General features: G+C 41.2%; 1 protein-coding gene across 1 annotated transcript in view; it reads right to left on the bottom strand.

Moving 5' to 3' along the window:
* The window catches only part of FASTKD1 (FAST kinase domains 1), a 179,985-nt gene extending 162,414 nt beyond the window's left edge, over positions 1-17,571 (bottom strand). The window contains exons 1-4 of the mRNA XM_082261782.1: positions 17,550-17,571; positions 13,936-14,394; positions 13,180-13,248; positions 5,989-6,114 (exon numbers count right to left, since the gene is read on the bottom strand). Coding sequence (XP_082117908.1) covers positions 5,989-6,114; positions 13,180-13,248; positions 13,936-14,267 — 527 coding nt within the window. The 5' untranslated portion in view covers positions 14,268-14,394; positions 17,550-17,571. The remainder of the gene's footprint in view (positions 1-5,988; positions 6,115-13,179; positions 13,249-13,935; positions 14,395-17,549) is intronic.
* Between the last annotated feature and the right edge of the window lie 755 nt (positions 17,572-18,326).

Genomic DNA, 18,326 nt, shown 5'->3' with positions numbered 1-18,326 from the left:
TAAAAAAATGTGATCAATTAAATACAATGATGTTGGTGCTCACGTGGTAAAAAAATTAAGTGAAAAAAGTATAAACAATGTATGAGCTGCTTGTCAAAACAACAATATAGTTGAAAATCAGTGAATGCAATAGGGACAGCGCTCAAATACTAGTGTAGATTACATATATTAATACATAAAAGTATATATAAAAAAACAATGTGCGTAAATATATCCAAAAATGTGTATATATAGCGATGGATAAATAAATATAAATGCAACAAATGAATAAATAATAATGAAAGTCCAAATGAATAAATATAAGCAATTTCCGATTTGATGCAAAAAGTGCTCTGGTGCTTAATTTGTGTAACAGCAAAAACAATATTTTGTGCAAACTTCAGTGGGATTGTGCCAATTCTTCAACCTCCACCGCATGCACAGCCCACTTACCAGATGACCCCTTGGGGTCAGGCGATAGTGAAGTATCCCGCTAGGGTTATCCGCTGTGGTTCTCTCAGTAGAGAGCGTGGTGTCTGGGGCACAGATGGTCTTTTTGGGGGGGTATCCTCTGGGGTCCACTCCTAAGTTCTCCCGTTCGGATGTCCCGCTGTGGTCCCTCAGTAAAGAGCACGGTTAGAGGGGTGTGATACCCTTAAAAACCTCCTCTGGGGTCCACTTGATCAAAGATCGATAATATGGGTTCTCAGCATGTGAAATTGAAAGAGGTAGGGAGGCTCATAGTGTAATATTCTTGTAGATCTTTATTAAATTAAGAATCACTTATATTAAAAATGCAGGAAGCTGGCCGGAGGATCGGAACACCGTTCTGCGTTCCAGATGCGTGTCACGGACCAGATGTGATGTAATGGCGTATCACGGGACCCGGTGTTCCGTGTGCTATTTCCATACTAGTGCGCATTCGCACTAGTCTGCTCCTCTGTTGTCCCTTTAGGTATCCGGCCCTGTGAGCATGCGCACTGCTGCGCTGCTCAGCTGTTCCTGGCCGGAAGTGACGAGGGGTAGGTAATTCTCACGGAACACCGGCGAGTTTCATCAGTGTGCGTCTGACGTCATCAGGCATCACGTGATACGCCAGGTCATTTCCTTGTTTATATATCTAAAATGCGGACGATTTCACCAATCTTGTTCCTATTAGGCCAAGTGGTAATTGCTTAGTATTGACCTCACTTTAAAAAGCACAGTGCCACCTAGTGGAGGTTTCCTAAATTGATAGAAAGCTGGAAATTTTGCTATTAAACTATTGCGATCTAGGTTTTGAGCAAAGGTGTTAATTTGTGCCCTATTGTGTCATTGCCATCCACTAGTTTTAGGCAAGGGTGCTGATGAACAGGATTGGAATTGCATTTGTTAATACATAATACATTAAATAATAATAAATAAAATAGTATTAAATAGGCAGTGATTAAATATGTATGTAAAAAAATAGTAAATAATGAATATATAAAAAAATTGTAATTGTCAAAGAGAGGGTAAACAGGTGGTATCTCAGACTATTCTGTAGTAAAAAAATTTGTGAAGAATTATTAAATATTAAAAAATATATGTAAATATAAAATATATGTAATAGATAATATAAAATACATATAAATAAATACATACATAAATTATATAAAAAAATAAATAAAAAATATATATATAAAAAAGGTGATGCATTTTCTATGGAAGCTAATAATTTGAAATGAAACAGTTTAGGTCAATGTCCACGTTCATACCTCTAGGTTGGAACGTGTTCATTTTGTATATCCATTCAGTTTAATGTCTTGATATTTTTTGGGTCATATTCCCACCCCTCCAATGTGGTTCTACTTGCCATGAAAGGTCTTTCCTGATGGGTCTTTATTATGATAAAGTCGAAAATGATTGGACAGGCTATGTTTAGGAAAGCCTTTCAGTGTGTTACTGACATGTTCCTTTATTCTCACACTTAAATTTTCTGGTCGTTCTTCCTATATATTGCAAACCACATGGACACGATATAAGATAGGTGACGTGGGTGGACTGACAGGTAATGAGTTTTTTTTTTTTAATTTCATACGTTTTTCCTGTACTTTTAGACTGGAAAGTGTTAATTTTTCTAGGTTTGTTTTTTGTGGTAGTTTTGCAGGCCTTACATCTTGGGCAAAAAAATAATCCCATTTGGTCCAAGAAGGTTACAGTTTTCTTTGGCGGGTCAGATACATTGAGTGCCAAAGTATGTCTAACACTTTTGGCTTTTTGTTAGATAAAGGAGGGTTTGTAGGGTAGAATTTCGTTCAAAGTCTTGTCTTGTTTAAGAATAGACCAATGTCTGCGAACAATAGATTCCAACTGTTTTAAAATTAGTTGAGACAGCTAGTTCTCCAGTGTTTTTGGATTTTCTAGTTTTGGGTTCTAGCATTTCTCTCCTACTCATTTCCCCTACTTTTTTTGGGTTATCAGAAGATCAATAGGATTGTATCCCTTTTCTGTAAATCTCTGGACCAATATATTGGATTGCTCGAAGTAATCCTTCTCTTCTCCACAATTCCTTCAGATTCTCATAAATTGTCCCTTCGGGACAGCCCCTATCCACTTGGGGTGATGGCAACTGTTCATCGGAATATAGCAATTCCTGTCCGTCCCTTTTAAGAAGGTCTTGGTATTTACACTTCCATTTTTATTTTCTAATGTTAGGTCCAAGAAATGTATTTGTTTTTTATTCCAGGTTGCAGAAAATTTGAGTCCGTAGTTGTTATTAATTCTATAAATTTTATTATGTTCTCTTCTGTACCATTCCACAGAATAAACAAGTCATCAATGAATCTCTTGTATAATGCTAGAGATGGTTCTGGTCTGGAGAAAATTTCTCTCTCCTCCCATTGACCCAGTAAAATGTTGGCAGCACTAGGTGCATATTTGGCACCCATAGCAACTCCTTTAACTTGATTATAATAGTCACCCTTGTGCCAAAAATAGTTGTTGGCTAGGTCGAGGGAGTCACAAATACATTTTCTTTGTTCATTCTTTAGTTCGGATTTATCTAATAATGCTGCCCAAGTTGTTTCCAATACATATTTTTGCTTCAGACTTGTGTATAGGGACTCTACATCAATTGTCACTAAGAAAGTATCTTAATATACCGATGTATTGTCCAGAATATTAATCAAATGCTTACTATCCTGGAGGAATGACATAGCGTATCATGTGATCCTTGATGACATAAGACGCACACTGACGAAACGCATCGGATCCCGTGATGCGCCATTACGTCACATCTGGTCCGTGACACGCATCTGGAACGTGGAACGACGTTCCGATCCTCAGGCCGGCTTCCTGCATTTTTAATGCAAGTGATTCTTAATTTAATTAAGATGTGCATATTACAACAATATAAACAGCAAATTCGTTTTAATCCATTTTAAGTAGTTATCCATTTAGCTAGGCAGGGGATTGGCCCTTCCTTTCCTTGCCAGATCCTTTGACACATAGGCCACCCACAGTCACACCCATGCCATCATCACAGTGTTATTTCCGTGATGTCACACCATAAAATCTCACCAGATCAAAAACCAAAATAGGAAACACTGTAGGTCAGAGTTAACTATGCAGTGACTTTCTCCTCCAATCTAGTGAAAGTTTGTATTTAAAACAGTAACACTTGCCAAATAAGCCGAGATGCTAAACCACAAAGAAAAATCCCCACTTACAATTAATGGGCCATACAAACTATAAGATTTTCTGAAGACTTTTTCCTTAAGATTTACCAAAACCAGATAATATGAGGTCAAACCTAAACACTTTCAATTTGTATGCAATCTGGCAGGCCCTTGCACTAAATAGAAAAGGTAAATCTAAAGGAAAAAGTCTTCAGAAAATCTTATAGTGTGTATGGCCCTTAAATAACCCCAAAAAAGTAATACAAATCTTTTTAAAGCATCCAAAAATAATCCCCTTCATACATATACATCATTCAAAACATGTAAAACCTAATCCATCAAGAAGCGCTGCCTATGGTATTCTATCTGGCCATCCCATTTAGGAAAATGAGATTCGCTGTCTGGATGTGATCCTGTGCTGAAATGTAAAAAAACATTAAAGTGGAATTCTGGGATAACCCTAACTACTCCTAAAATTGTCCCCTCTCCCCTCCAAATGCCTCCGCTTACTAACCTGTGTAAGATCTGTATACTTGCCTATCTTCAGGCTGTTCTGGTCCAGTCATGTAATCGGCTGCCATGTGTCTGCGAGCGCCACTGCAGGGGAGAGGAGGAAGCATCAACAACAGATGGGCTATTGAAGACTATAGGTAATGTCACCACTCCAGTCTTTACTAGTCTCTCCTCTCCCCTGCAGCCTCTACTGGCTGACACCAAAGGGAGATCACGTGACCTGAAAAATAGGTAACTATACACATCTTTCTAAACTATATTAGTAAGCGTAAGTGTTAGGAGAGGGGGGAAGGGACAATTTTACGATTAGCTAGGGTTATCCCAGTATTCCACTTTAAAATGCATATACACCAACAACATCTAGAAACATCATAACCATCAACAATGCTTAGATTTGTTTTAGTCCCCGTTCACACTAAGGCGACCTGTGAGGCGACCTGGTCGCCTCACAGGTCGCCGTAGGTCGCCTTCCATAGGGAAGCTGCGGACCCGTTCTAATAGGAGCGACACAAGTCGCTCCGACTTAGAAAAAGTGTCCGGAGCTTCTTTGGGGCGACCCGGAGCGACCGTCATAGACTTCAATGTTATGAAGTCTGTGCCGGCCGCTCCGAGGTCACGGCGCGCTGCTCGCACCGCGACCTCGGAGGTCGCCCCGGGAAGTAGCGTCGCTTGTATGTGAACGGGGCCTTAGAGACTTCATAGAGATTACAAAAGTGAAATATAGCAACTAGTGAAGTGAAACCAAAAGCTTATGCAAATATTCCAGGAAAAAGTCATTATCTTCTATATCAGCACCCAAAAATGGGTCAAGTTAATGCATTGGGATGCCATGGACCATAATTGGCACTACAACACACTAATGTATGAAATGTTATGATGTGTGTTCCTGGAAAGCACAGCACTGACAGGGAGACATTTATCTAACAATTTTTTTTTCCCTTTAAATACCTTTTTTGGGAGCACAGTCCACTCCCTCCATTTTTGTTGTGGAATGATATCCCTCACCACACACTGCTTTGGTCACCATTGGTCACTGCCCATGTCCATTGGTTGGCAGTCTGGGGAAATCAGTGAACTCCCTCCCCCCTCCTTTCTACAGGACTTTTGGGATGGATCAGAGCAATTCTCTGGGCTCGTGCTGGCCAATCAGAATTGCTCTGACTCATCCTAGAAGCTCGCAGACAGACGGGGGAGAAGAGTTGGGATGTCCCATCCCTGGACCTCAACATTGGCTGTTTGGGCTATGACAGCTCATCACCCATTAAGGCAAGTACAGCAGGATTAAAAAGGTGGGGAGAGTGTAGGGTGACACCTTTTTATTTTTTCTAAAAAAGTGAAAGAAGTTGACCCGTACTAATCTTCTAATGTTGAATCTGAAGCCTACTGGTATGCAATAGGGGAAACAGGTCTTCATTAGGTTACACATTACATTTTAGATGATAACGACTGTAGGTCTATTTTACAGTGTCGCACAATAAATCAAGCATGCTAGTATTGGATTAAATTGAACATTAAAGGCCCCGTTCACACATATGGACCGTTCATTTTATCAGTTCAGTCACATTTTTATCATCATCAGTTTTTATCAGTAAGCATCGGTTTTTCATCCTTTTTTTTTTATCCGTTGTCATCAGTTTTTCGTCCGTTGTCATCAGTTTTTTTCACGGATGAAAAATAGGGCTTTCTTCCGTTCAAAAAAACAGATGTTAATGGAAGCGGATGAAAACGGATGTAAATGCTAGTTACATCCGTTTTTACATAGGAATGCATTGATGTCCGTTTTTCATCCTTTAACGGATGGATGAAAAACAGACGCACAGTCCGTATGTGTGCAAGGGGCCTTAGAAGCACTGGTTACCTTAGATCTTGCAGATTATCGAGATTCTTATCCACAATGTTGGCTATTTGTCCGAGCAGTGGGCTTGAATGCAAACCTTGTTTTACCAAACAAACGGAAAACTTTGATAGTGAGGAAAAGTCAAATCTGTATCAAAGAACAGAAAACTGAATTATAGAAAAAATACTAATCTGATTAAATAGGAAAAATCAGCAAAATGGTAAATGGCTTAGTCAACTGTAACAATGTTATGTCAACATATTACATCCTGCTTTAAACCGGCCATAGATGGACTGAATCACAGCCAGTTCAGCAGGGACCAGCCGAGACTGGATCCATCTATGGGTAGGCTAATTGTACCTAAGTTGATCCATCGACTTGGGTACAACCAACATGTTGGATTTTTTACATGCAATTATTGCCAGTGGCTTTATCCACCAGCAGTAATCACTGTTTTCTCTCAGCACACAATAGCCCTGAGGGAGGGATTCCCCAATCAACACTGACCTGTGGTTGCAGGAAAGAAAAATTGCAACATCTATGGCAGAGATATTCACATCCCACTGCAATAAATAGAACTTACATCAGGCATGTCCATCCTGCGGCCCAGGGGCCACATGCGGCCCGGAACCCCAGGCAATGCGGCCCACTGCCTCCTCTAGTTGTGTTAGTAGGGGCTGGGCGGCGGCGCAAGAAGGGCGCGGCAGCATTTTATTACTTATAAACGTTAACTATAGTATATATTTTATATGCGGCCCGAGAAAATTTCTCTACACTCAATGTGGCCCAGAGAAGCCAAAAGGTTGGACACCCATGACTTAAATTGTAACTAGTCCATCTCAGTCTAAAGACAATGTGAGAGAAAACTGGAGCAGCAGGTAGAAAAATTACATAAACAAGACAACAATATACTCATTTAAAATCGTAATTAGTGATGTGATGCAAGAAGTAGGTAATCAATTCTTTTCTCCTCAATTTCTCCTCCTGCCAGCACAGCTGCATGTATCAGAGCCTGAATGGCCTAGCGCTGTCCTTCACTCTCCTAGTCTAAATGCTGTTGCTCAAGGGAAGACAGGACGTTGCTATCAAGACAGATATAGGTATATATGGACCGTCCTATATAAAAAAATATATATATTTGGGGGTCTGTTTTCACACAAACTTCAGACAATTTTCAAATAGAATCTGATTCTAAAAATGTGTGTGTTTTTTTCTTGTTTTTAAAGGAATAAACAATTAGGGTTTACTTATCAATGTTTTCACTCAAGATACACACATAATTACAGTGGGTACGGAAAGTATTCAGACCCCCTTAAATTTTTCACTCTTTGTTATATTGCAGCCATTTGCTAAAATCATTTAAGTTCATTCTTCTTCCTCATGAATGTACACATAGCACCCCATACTGACAGAAAAACACAGAATTGTTGACATTGTTGCAGATTTATTAAAAAAGAAAAACTGAAATATCACATGGTCCTAAGTATTCAGACCCTTTGCTGTGACACTCATATATTTAACTCAGGTGCTTTCCATTTCTTCTGATCATCCTTGAGATGGTTCTACACCTTCATTTGAGTCCAGCTGTGTTTGATTATACTGATTGGACTTGATTAGGAAAGCCACACACCTGTCTATATAAGACCTTCCAGATCACAATGCATGTCAGAGCAAATGAGAATCATGAGGTCAAAGGAACTGCCTGAAGAGCTCAGAGACAGAATTGTGGCAAGGCACAAATCTGGCCAAGGTTACAAAAAGATTTCTGCTGCGCTTAAGGTTCCTAAGAGCACAGTGGCCTCCATAATCCTCAAATGGAAGACGTTTGGGACGACCAGAACCCTTCCTAGAGCTGGCCGTCCGGCCAAACTGAGCTATCGGGGGAGAAGAGCCTTGGTGAGAGAGGTAAAGAAGAACCCAAAGATCACGGTGGCTGAGCTCCAGAGATGCAGTCAGGAGATGGGAGAAAGTTGTAGAAAGTCAACCATCACTGCAGTCCTCCACCAGTCGGGGCTTTATGCCAGAGTGGCCCGACGGAAGCCTCTCCTCAGTGTAAGACACATGAAAGCCCGCATGGAGTTTGCTAAAAAAACACCTGAAGGACTCCAAGATGGTGAGAAATAAGATTCTCTGGTCTGAGGAGACCAAAATAGAACTTTTTGGCCTTAATTCTAAGCGGTATGTGTGGAGAAAACCAGGCACTGCTCATCACCTGTCCAATACAGTCCCAACAGTGAAGCATGGTGGTGGCAGCATCATGCTGTGGGGGTGTTTTTCAGCTGCAGGGACAGGACGACTGGTTGCAATCGAGGGAAAGATGAATGCGGCCAAGTACAGGGATATCCTGGACAAAAACCTTCTCCAGAGTGCTCTGGACCTCAGACTGGGCCGAAGGTTTACCTTCCAACAAGACAATGACCCTAAGCACACAGCTAAAATAACGAAGGAGTGGCTTCACAACAACTCCGTGACTGTTCTTGAATGGCCCAGCCAGAGCCCTGACTTAAACCCAATTGAGCATCTCTGGAGAGACCTAAAAATGGCTGTCCACCAACGTTTACCATCCAACCTGACAGAACTGGAGAGGATCTGCAAGGAGGAATGGCAGAGGATCCCCAAATCCAGGTGTGAAAGACTTGTTGCATCTTTCCCAAAAAGACTCCTGGCTGTATTAGATCAAAAGGGGGCTTCTACTAAATACTGAGCAAAGGGTCTGAATACTTAGGACCATGTGATATTTCAGTTTTTCTTTTTTAATAAATCTGCAACAATGTCAACAATTCTGTGTTTTTCTGTCAGTATGGGGTGCTATGTGTACATTCATGAGGAAGAAGAATGAACTTAAATGATTTTAGCAAATGGCTGCAATATAACAAAGAGTGAAAAATTTAAGAGGGTCTAAATACTTTCCGTACCCACTGTATATGTATAGTAAACTTTTTTTTTTTTTTTTACTTTTGGATGGTGTGGGGAAGGGTTATAACATTATATAGCAAAGGGGATGGCATGATCATAGTATAGATATGATAGCAGCAGGAGGGGAGGTTCGTGGAGTGGATGGAGCTGACAGGAGGACACAGGAAGGCAGAGAGGAGGGCTGTGGATAATGGCGGAATGCAAAATGATCACGGTGTCAGGGCTCAGCAGCCATAATATACTGTGGTTAGTTTACAGGGGGGGATATAGCCAGGCATATCAGGTGATACAGGTGGCTAAAATTACACAGCACAAGCACTGTGCTGTATAACATGTTTTAACTATTTTACGCCCGCCCGCCACAGTAATACTGCAGCAGGCAGCCGCACCTGGGCAAACCGACGTAGCTATACGTCGGTCAGGCGCAGGAGGCTAGGGGGCGAGCCACCGGGGAAGCCGATGCAGCAGGCAGGCAGCTCCAATTGCTGCCTGACACCCGCGATTGAGAGAATAGCGGTCAGCTGTTGTAAACACAGCTGACCGTTCTTCTCCCTGGATTGATCATAGACCCCTGTGATACTTCTATATAGGAACACAGGTCTCTATTGTCATTTCACAAGCCACACCCCACAGTTAGAATCACTCCTTTAGGCTCACATTTAACCCCTTGATCACCCACACTGTTAACTTCTTCCCTGCCAGTGTCATTATTACAGTAGAAGTACATATTTTTAGCACTGATTACTGTAGTAATGTCACTGGTCCCCCCAAAAGTGTCAAAAATGTCAGTTAGGGGTCCGATCTGTCCGCTGCAATGTCGCAGTCCTGCAAAAACAACATGGGAGATCGCCGCCATCACTAGTAAAAAAAAAATAAAAAAAAAAAAAAAGAAGAAGGACATAAATCTTTCCCGTAGTTAGTAGACGCAATAACTTTTGCGCAAACCAATCAAAATACTTGAGATTTTTTTACCAAAGATATATAGCAGAAAACATATTGGCCTAAAATGTTAAACATTTTTGATTTTACATTTTTTTGGGGGGAATGTTATGTAGCAAAATGTGAAAAATATTGTTTTTTTCATTATTGTCGCTCGTTTTTTGTTTATAGCGCAAAAAATAAAAATTGCACAGGTGATCAAATACCACCAAAAGAAAAGTCTATTTGTGGGAAAAGAAGGACATCAATTTTATTTAGGTACAGCGTCGCACAACCGCACAATTGTCCGTTAACGTAACACAGTGCCGAATCACAAAATATGCCCTGGTCATTAAGGGGGAAAATCCTTCCGGTCCAGAAGTGGTTAAGAGAACAGAATCCATTTTTTTTTTTTATTTTAGGGTAACAAACACTTTAAGACATAACAGGAAATAAGAAGACATCTCCCCAAAGTGAGTAATAGTCTCATATTAAAGAGGAGCTTTACTTCCCTTCACTCCAGCTATGACATCTTTAAGTGACCACCTTTTGAGTACCATTCATCTCAGCATTGCCAAAATTGCACAATGAGTGTATAGGGCTGGACAGGCAGGTAGTATATTTTATTGCAGAAGAGACATAGTATGTCTCCTCTGCATTCCAAATTCTGCCTGTTCCTCAACTTTATAATTTTTTCATAAAGTTCAACTTTAAACAGCTGTCACTGGAACATTCGTTCCCAATGGATGATTTCCCTTTACTGGTTGCATTGTTGACAGTTCTAATCTTTTGATTTACCCTAATTTACAACTTTTTTGACAATAGTCAGCAAGACCATATGGGAGTAGTGCCTCGTACACACGCAACGATTGTTGGCCGTGAATTTTTGGCTAACGTCCGATCGGCCGATTATCGGCTTGTTAGTATGATGATTCCGACAACCGACTGCGATTTTTTGGCCGAACAAAATCTGGTGTGCATGCTATTACATTTTTGTTGGCCGTCACCAGAACGGCCGATTTTCCGTCAGTCAGTACAGATTTCGGCAGACAAAATTCAGATGAGCAAGACTGGGCATGCTCAGAGAAGAAAAAACACACTGAAAGAAAACCATCACATGACATCACTTCTGAAGTTGGTTGTTGTTGAAAATTCGTGTGCAGTCTAGAGCACATTTCAACCAACACAACAACACTGGACAAAAGACGGCCGATCGGTCGGCCAATAATCGTTGCGTGTGTACGAGGCATAAATCTACCCAGTTAGTTCACGGCTAGCCAAGAAAAAAAAACTCCCTACATACTTCATCCAAAACTATTACCTTGACATACACTAATTTTTTTTTTTTTGGTCCATCCTAAGTTTAGATTTTACTATTTAAAATAAACACAGAATGTTCTATAGACTCAAAGCCCCAAAAAATATGCTTTTAATGTTTGCATTTAGCTGCTTGTCTGTAGTTTCTAATTCTCTGAGGAAGCAATTGCATCTCTAAAGCCTAGTACACTCTGAGTATTTTTGGGTTGAGAAAAAAAAAAAAAAAAAAACGGACATGTCCAGTCTGGGTAGCTGTACTAACTAACTATCTGAAGTTAGTACAGCGATCACTCCCGCTCAGCTGTTGTGTTCTGAAAGGGGAACCCCCCCTCCTGATCAGCACTCTCCACCACTGGCTGAGATCACTGATTGTACAGGGCTTTAGTTTCATTATAAAAGGTAGCTGTTTCCAAGGATTCTAATATCCCCTTAAAATAACAATTTGACTAAACTAAGGCATGCCATAGATCAGGGGTCTCCAGACTTTTCAAACAAAGGGCCAGGTTATTGTCCTTCACACTTTAGAAGGGCCGGATTGTGGCCAGCGGGGGAAGAAAATGTCGCAGGCCCGGCATCAGTGAGAATAAATATGGCCTCATGGTGGGTGGCCAATAGGAGGAGTAGTAATGCCTCTATTAGTAGGAGGAATAGTATTCCATCATAGGTATTGGTGGAAGAAATAATGCCCTATTGTTGGTTTTAGTGGGAGGAATAGTGCCTCATATCAGTGGGAAGCATAGTGCCCCAAGGGCCATATAAAGGCTAGCAAAGGGCCACATCTGGCCCTCGGACTGCAGTTTGGAGACCCCTGCCATAGATGATGTGATTTTCTTTCCAGCAGCCACAACATGTAGTCAGTGTTGACAGGAGAATCCTTCCTGCTGAGCCATTGTATTCTCAGTGATTATTGCTAGTGGCTATACCACACGCAAGCGATAATTGCACATAAAATCCATAAGAATGGTTGGACCCATGTTCATCGATCGATCAACTTGGGTACATTCCGCCTGCCCATACATGGTTCGAATCTTGGCCGCTCCTGCTGAACTGGCTAAGATTCGAACTGCCTCTAACTGGCCTAAGTTCCAGATCTGCAAAAGTGGAGCTCTCGCTTACTGACTAGTGAGATTGCTGTCCTGTGGGGTGAAAAGGACAAAGATGACCAATTACAAAAGAGAAGCCCAGAAATGTAGTTTAAACTTTTACTTTTTAGTGGAAAACACTGAAAAAACAAGCTTGCATTAGTAGACAGCTTTGTATACAAACACCATCAAAGGGTTCTTTATTAAGATAATGAACCTAAATACTACTTTAAAGCATATGTAAATGCAAAGACAAAAACTTCATATTCATTGCAGATTATCATTATATGTTGTTGCTGCCTTAGATTTCATTCTTTTATTTTCAGCTAATAATGCTGAGAATACAACCCTTCCCCATCCCTTCAGGACTACACCCACTTTTCCATTGAATCTATGGAATGGTTATAAAGGCTGGTACACACGGGACAAACATCGGCCGGTTCAACAGAACCCGGCTGACATTCGGCCAGTGCGTACAGCAGCCTGTCCAGCTTCTGTTGAACGGGAATTCTGAAAAATCAGCAGCCAATGGGCATCTCATCAACACTGGCAGCCAATGGCTGCAAGCGCTGATTAGTGTGTTCTGATGAGAGGGTGGTCCCCCTGTCAGAACTAAATAGCTCAGTGAGGAGATCACTGTACTAACATCACATAGTTAGTACAGAAAGCTCCCAAGTTTTTTTTGTTCAAGAAAAAAAACTGCCTGTGTACCAGGCTTGACTTCAATCATTTCTGTCTATGTTTGTTTCTCTAACAAAGGTGGACTGATGGGACAAGTAGTATACAAAGGAAAGATAACATTGTTTATGCTGTCCTCTCTGCTCACATGCAAGACAAAAATCAACAGATATTCTCTGCATTTTCTAAAAATAGTCTTAGTCAGAAACAAGAAAACAAATGCAGCCAACACATCTATGGACTGGTTAAGTGCAATACGGAACTTTTTTGTTTTAGGGTTTAGACATTTTTTAAAACTTACTTTTCTAGTCTTTTCCATCCTTCCACAATCAACTGCTGCACCAGAGTGTGATGGGCCTTCACTCCAAGCCTTGAAATAAAAAAAAAATAAAAAAAAAAAAAAGTATAAAAAGTATATACACACACACACACACACACACACACACACACACACTAAAAGTTGACTCCTAATCTTACTAGTAGCAATTGGTGGAGCCTGGGACGTGGGGCGCGGGGCGGGGTCCTTTTTTTTTTTCTCTCCCTACTACTTTTTCCTTTCTCGCTATTCTACTTTGCTCCTATTTCTTTGACCTCATGGGTATGAACCGTTAGCCCAATTGCATATTCTCATATACAAACCCTACATGCAATTACATTGGCGGCCTTGGACTTGGGACACGGCAGTGGGCTGTCTGTGGGGCTGATGTTGGGGGGGGGGGTTTCTCCCCTTTTTTATTACTTCCCACATTTTTTGCCCATATTGCTCATTGTACTATGTTGTTTGATATTGTTCTGTTTGATGTGGAACTGTTCAGAGACTTCCTACTCTCCCCAGGCTGCGGTGCATAGCGGCTGCCTACGCTGTGAATGTCAATTTTCTACTTTTTTATTCTGTAATTGCAGTAGGACAATTGTGACTGTTGTACCTATGTTAACGGTATTATTTTCTATACCTTCGATGTTCTATTTTTCACTAAAAATTCAATAAAAATGATAGCAAAATAAAAGTCGACTCCTAAAAAAACCCACTAAAGAACCAAATGTTTGTAAGTTTTACCTTAGAACAGAATACAAGGTGTCCACCAAGTCTCTCTCCTTCATACACCGGACTTGATTTTCTGCTAAGATACGAAGAGCCATAAATTCCGGGTGATTCTGGATTTCCTCGAGGGTTTGGCTCCCGAGGTTTTCTTTCCGAATTTGCCACAGCAACTTGATTGCAAAGCTGACATGATTGACAGAGAGTAAAGGTTTATTGAACCCAACAAGTTGGAATAACTGATAGTCATGTCTGCAATGCTTCAGCTTCTCCAGCAATGCGTCTGAATTTCTACTATGGGTCTGAATCAAGCGCAGTGAAATATGCAATGTCCTGCTGCAGCGGAACATGTCTGGGCTACAGGGAGGAGGTCTTATAAGATCCAGTAAAATAAAATATTCAATTCGCTGTAATGCAATCTTCCAAGCTTTAACTTTATGGACATTTTTATGTTATGTTAGAATGTTTCAAATGTATCTACCTGAAAAGAAAAAGAGAAAGAGTTCAGAGGACTCCATAATAGTTATAATAAACAACACAACACTGAATCACCTGAGCGATCCTGCCAGGGAGCTATCATCTGAACTGTGCCAATCCTAAATGGGCAAGGTATTCCCTGCCCAGCAGCCACACATATACAGTGCATTGCGAAAGTATTCGGCCCCCTTGAACTTTGACCCTTTTGCCACATTTCAGGCTTCAAACATAACGATATAAAACTAATTTTTTTTTTGAAGAATCAACAAGTGGGACACAATCATGAAGTGGAACGAAATTTATTGGATATTTCAAACTTTGTTAACAAATAAAAAACTGAAAAATTGGGCGTGCAAAATTATTCAGCCCCTTTATTTTCAGTGCAGCAAACTCTCTCCAGAAGTTCAGTGAGGATCTCTGAATGTTCCAATGTTGACCTAAATGACTAATGATGATAAATAGAATCAACCTGTGTGTAATCAAGTCTCCGTATAGATGCACCTGCACTGTGATAGTCTCAGAGGTCTGTTTAAAGCGCAGAGAGCATCATGAAGAACAAGGAATACACCAGGCAGGTCCGAGATACTGTTGTGGAGAAGTTTAAAGCTGGATTTGGATACAAAAAGATTTCCCAAGCTTTAAACATCCCAAGGAGCACTGTGCAAGCGATAATATTGAAATGGAAGGAGTATCAGACCACTGCAAATCTACGAAGACCTGGCCGTCCCTCTAAACTTTCAGCTCATACAAGGAGAAGACTGATCAGAGATGCAGCCAAGAAGCCCATGATTATTCTGGATGAACTGCAGAGATCTACAGCTGAGGTGGGAGACTCTGTCCATAGGACAACAATCAGTTGTATACTGCACAAATCTGGCCTTTATGGAAGAGTGGCAAGAAGAAAGCCATTTCTTAAAGATATCCATAAAAAGTGTCGTTTAAAGTTTGCCACAAGCCACCTGGGAGACACACCAAACATGTGGAAGAAGGTGCTCTGGTCAGATGGCAACAATGCAAAACGTTAGGTTTGGCGTAAAAGCAACACAGCTCATCACCCTGAACACACCATCCCCACTGTCAAACATGGTGGTGGCAGCATAATGGTTTGGGCCTGTTTTTCTTCAGCTGGGACAGGTAAGATGGTTAAAATTCTGGAAGAAAACCTGATGGAGTCTGCAAAAGACCTGAGACTGGGACGGAGATTTGTCTTCCAACAAGACAATGATCCAAAACATAAAGCAAAATCTAAAATGTAATGGTTCACAAATAAACATATCCAGGTGTTAGAATGGCCAAGTCAAAGTCCAGACCTGAATCCAATCGAGAATCTGTGGAAAGAACTGAAAACTGCTGTTCACAAACGCTCTCCATCCAACCTCACTGAGCTCGAGCTGTTTTGCAAGGAGGAATGGGCAAAAAATTCAGTCTCTCAATGTGCAAAACTGATAGAGACATACCCCAAGCGACTTACAGCTGTAATCGCAGCAAAAGGTGGCGCTACAAAGTATTAACTTAACCACTTAAGGACCGAGCCTATTTTTGACACATTTTGTTCACAAGTTAAAATCAGTATTTTTTCCTAGAAAACAACTTAGAACCCCCAAACATTATATATATTATTTTAGTAAAGACTCTGAAGAATAAAATGTCGGTCATTGCAATAATTTTTGTCACGCGGTATTTGCGCAGCGGTCTATAAGGCGCCATTTTTTTGGAAAAATTTTGAAAAATCACATTTCACTGCATTTAAAAAATACTAAACAGTAAAGTTAGCCCATTTTTTTTGTATATTGTGAAAGAACATGTCACGCCGAGTAAATAGATACCCAACATGTTACGGTTTAAAATTGCGCCCCCCCGTGGGATGTCGACAAACTACGGTCAATAGAGATCTCAATCTGCGACGCTTTAAATTTATTTAACGGTTACCAGTTTAGAGGTAGAGTGTAGCACTTTTTTTTAAATTATTGCTCACACTCTGGCGATCGCGGCGATACCTCACATGTGTGGTTTGAACAGCGATTTCATTTGCGGCTCGACTTGCGTATACGTTTTTTTTTGTGCGCGAGCTAACGGTGACGGGGGCGGCTAAATTTTTTTTTTTTTTTCCCATTTATTTTATTTATTTTTTTAACTTTATTACAGTTTTAAAAAAAAAAAATAAATCTGATCACTTTTATTGCTGTCACAAGCAATGTAAACATCCCTTGTGACAGCAATATGTCGTGACAGGTACACTTTATGGAGGGATCGAGGGTCTAAAAGACCCTAGACCCCTCCACTACACTTCCCTGTATGCAAAATGCCAAAAACGGCGTTTTTGCATACAGCCGATTTTCAAATTTGCCGCCTTTTGCGGCACAGTAACCCGGAAGTGACGTCATGGACGCCGCCTCCGGGTTACGTCAACGGAGCCCCGATCGATGCTGTTTCCGGCATTCATCGGGACTCCATCCAGCCGGCGGACGCGCCGGCTGGGTGCTCGGGGCTCCCGGTGGGACGGGAGCCCCGAGCAAAGCCACGGAAGGCGGCGGGAGCGGGGGGGGACGTCCCCTCCCGCCCCCCCGGGTACCGATCGAGCGGCTCCCGAGCCGCATCGGTCGGTACCGACGGAAAGCCAACCGTCGGCTTCAAACCATGGTACCGGAATGATGCCTCTAGCTAGAGGCATCATCCCGGTACACTACCGCAAAGTTTACTGACGTAGACCTACGTTAGTATGCGGTAAGTGGTTAAGGAGGCTGAATAATTTTGCACGCCCAATTTTTCAGTTTTTTTATTTGTTAAAAAAAGTTTGAAATATTCAATAAATTTCGTTCCACTTCATGATTGTGTCCCACTTGTTGATTCTTCAAAAAAAATTACAGTTTTATATCTTTATGTTTGAAGCCTGAAATGTGGCAAAAGGTCGAAAAGTTCAAGGGGGCCGAATTTTCGCAATGCACTGTACATGCGGGGAATGCCTCGTCCTCGTAAGTGATTATTTTTTTGCGCTTTGGCTAAGGTGAGTTTGGACTAGGATCTGACCACGCCTGAGCTCATCCAAAGCAGAGAGGTGACATAGGAAGCTGAATTTCCTAAAGAGGAACTTTACCCAGTCTATGTTATTTTTTTGTTCTTTCCTCTATTTCCTGGGTTACCCTCAAAATACATACTTGCACATCCAGCAAATCCAGCTGTCTCTTCGTCATTCTTGTGAACAGAGAAAAAAAAACTGCGGTAAAAAAAAAAAAAAAAAAAAACACACACAACACAACATACCTTAGGCTACGTTCAGATGTGGGCGGGCAGAATCACCGCGATTTGCAAGGATTCCGGATCGCGGGACGCATGTGATTTGCAATGGCACCCCAGACGCTGTGCGATATCGTCGCGATTTCCGTCTGCCGAATCGTGGTAACATCGCGCAAACAGAATCGTGGGACGCATGAAGCACAAAAGAAGCTCTTGTACCTTTTTGGGCATCCCGCGATTCTGTTTGCGCGATGTTACTGTGATTCGGCAGGCGGAAATCACGGCAACATCGCACAGTGTTTGGGGTGCCATTGCAAATCATGGGCATCGCACAGGCGTCCCGCAAATTGCAATGAATCCGGATCGCGGGCAGAATCGCGGTGATTCTGCCCGTGATCCGCTACGCCCACATGTGAACGTAGCCTAAAGCAGCAACTCAGCTGTGAGATAGGCGCAGTGGAAAAAGTAAACAATTGCATAAAAAGCTGCACTAAACACACATGTAAATAGTGTTAAACTAGAAAAATCAACAAATATAAAACATTTAAAAAATAAAATCCAAATGATAGAATTGTCCTAAAAAGGATAATCAATCCTTGTGAATAAACACAGATAATTATCGCATCACCTGTGAATAAATAGTGAAAAAATAAAAAAAATATAGAAAATTAAATTCCTCCAGTGTTAAGGATATCCAG

The sequence above is a fragment of the Pelophylax lessonae genome (genome assembly GCF_965119305.1).
Source record: "Pelophylax lessonae genome assembly, chromosome: 6".
Taxonomy (NCBI): domain Eukaryota; kingdom Metazoa; phylum Chordata; class Amphibia; order Anura; family Ranidae; genus Pelophylax; species Pelophylax lessonae.
The sequence above is the reverse complement of the archived record's forward strand: the minus strand, read 5'-3'. Positions and strand labels throughout refer to the sequence as shown.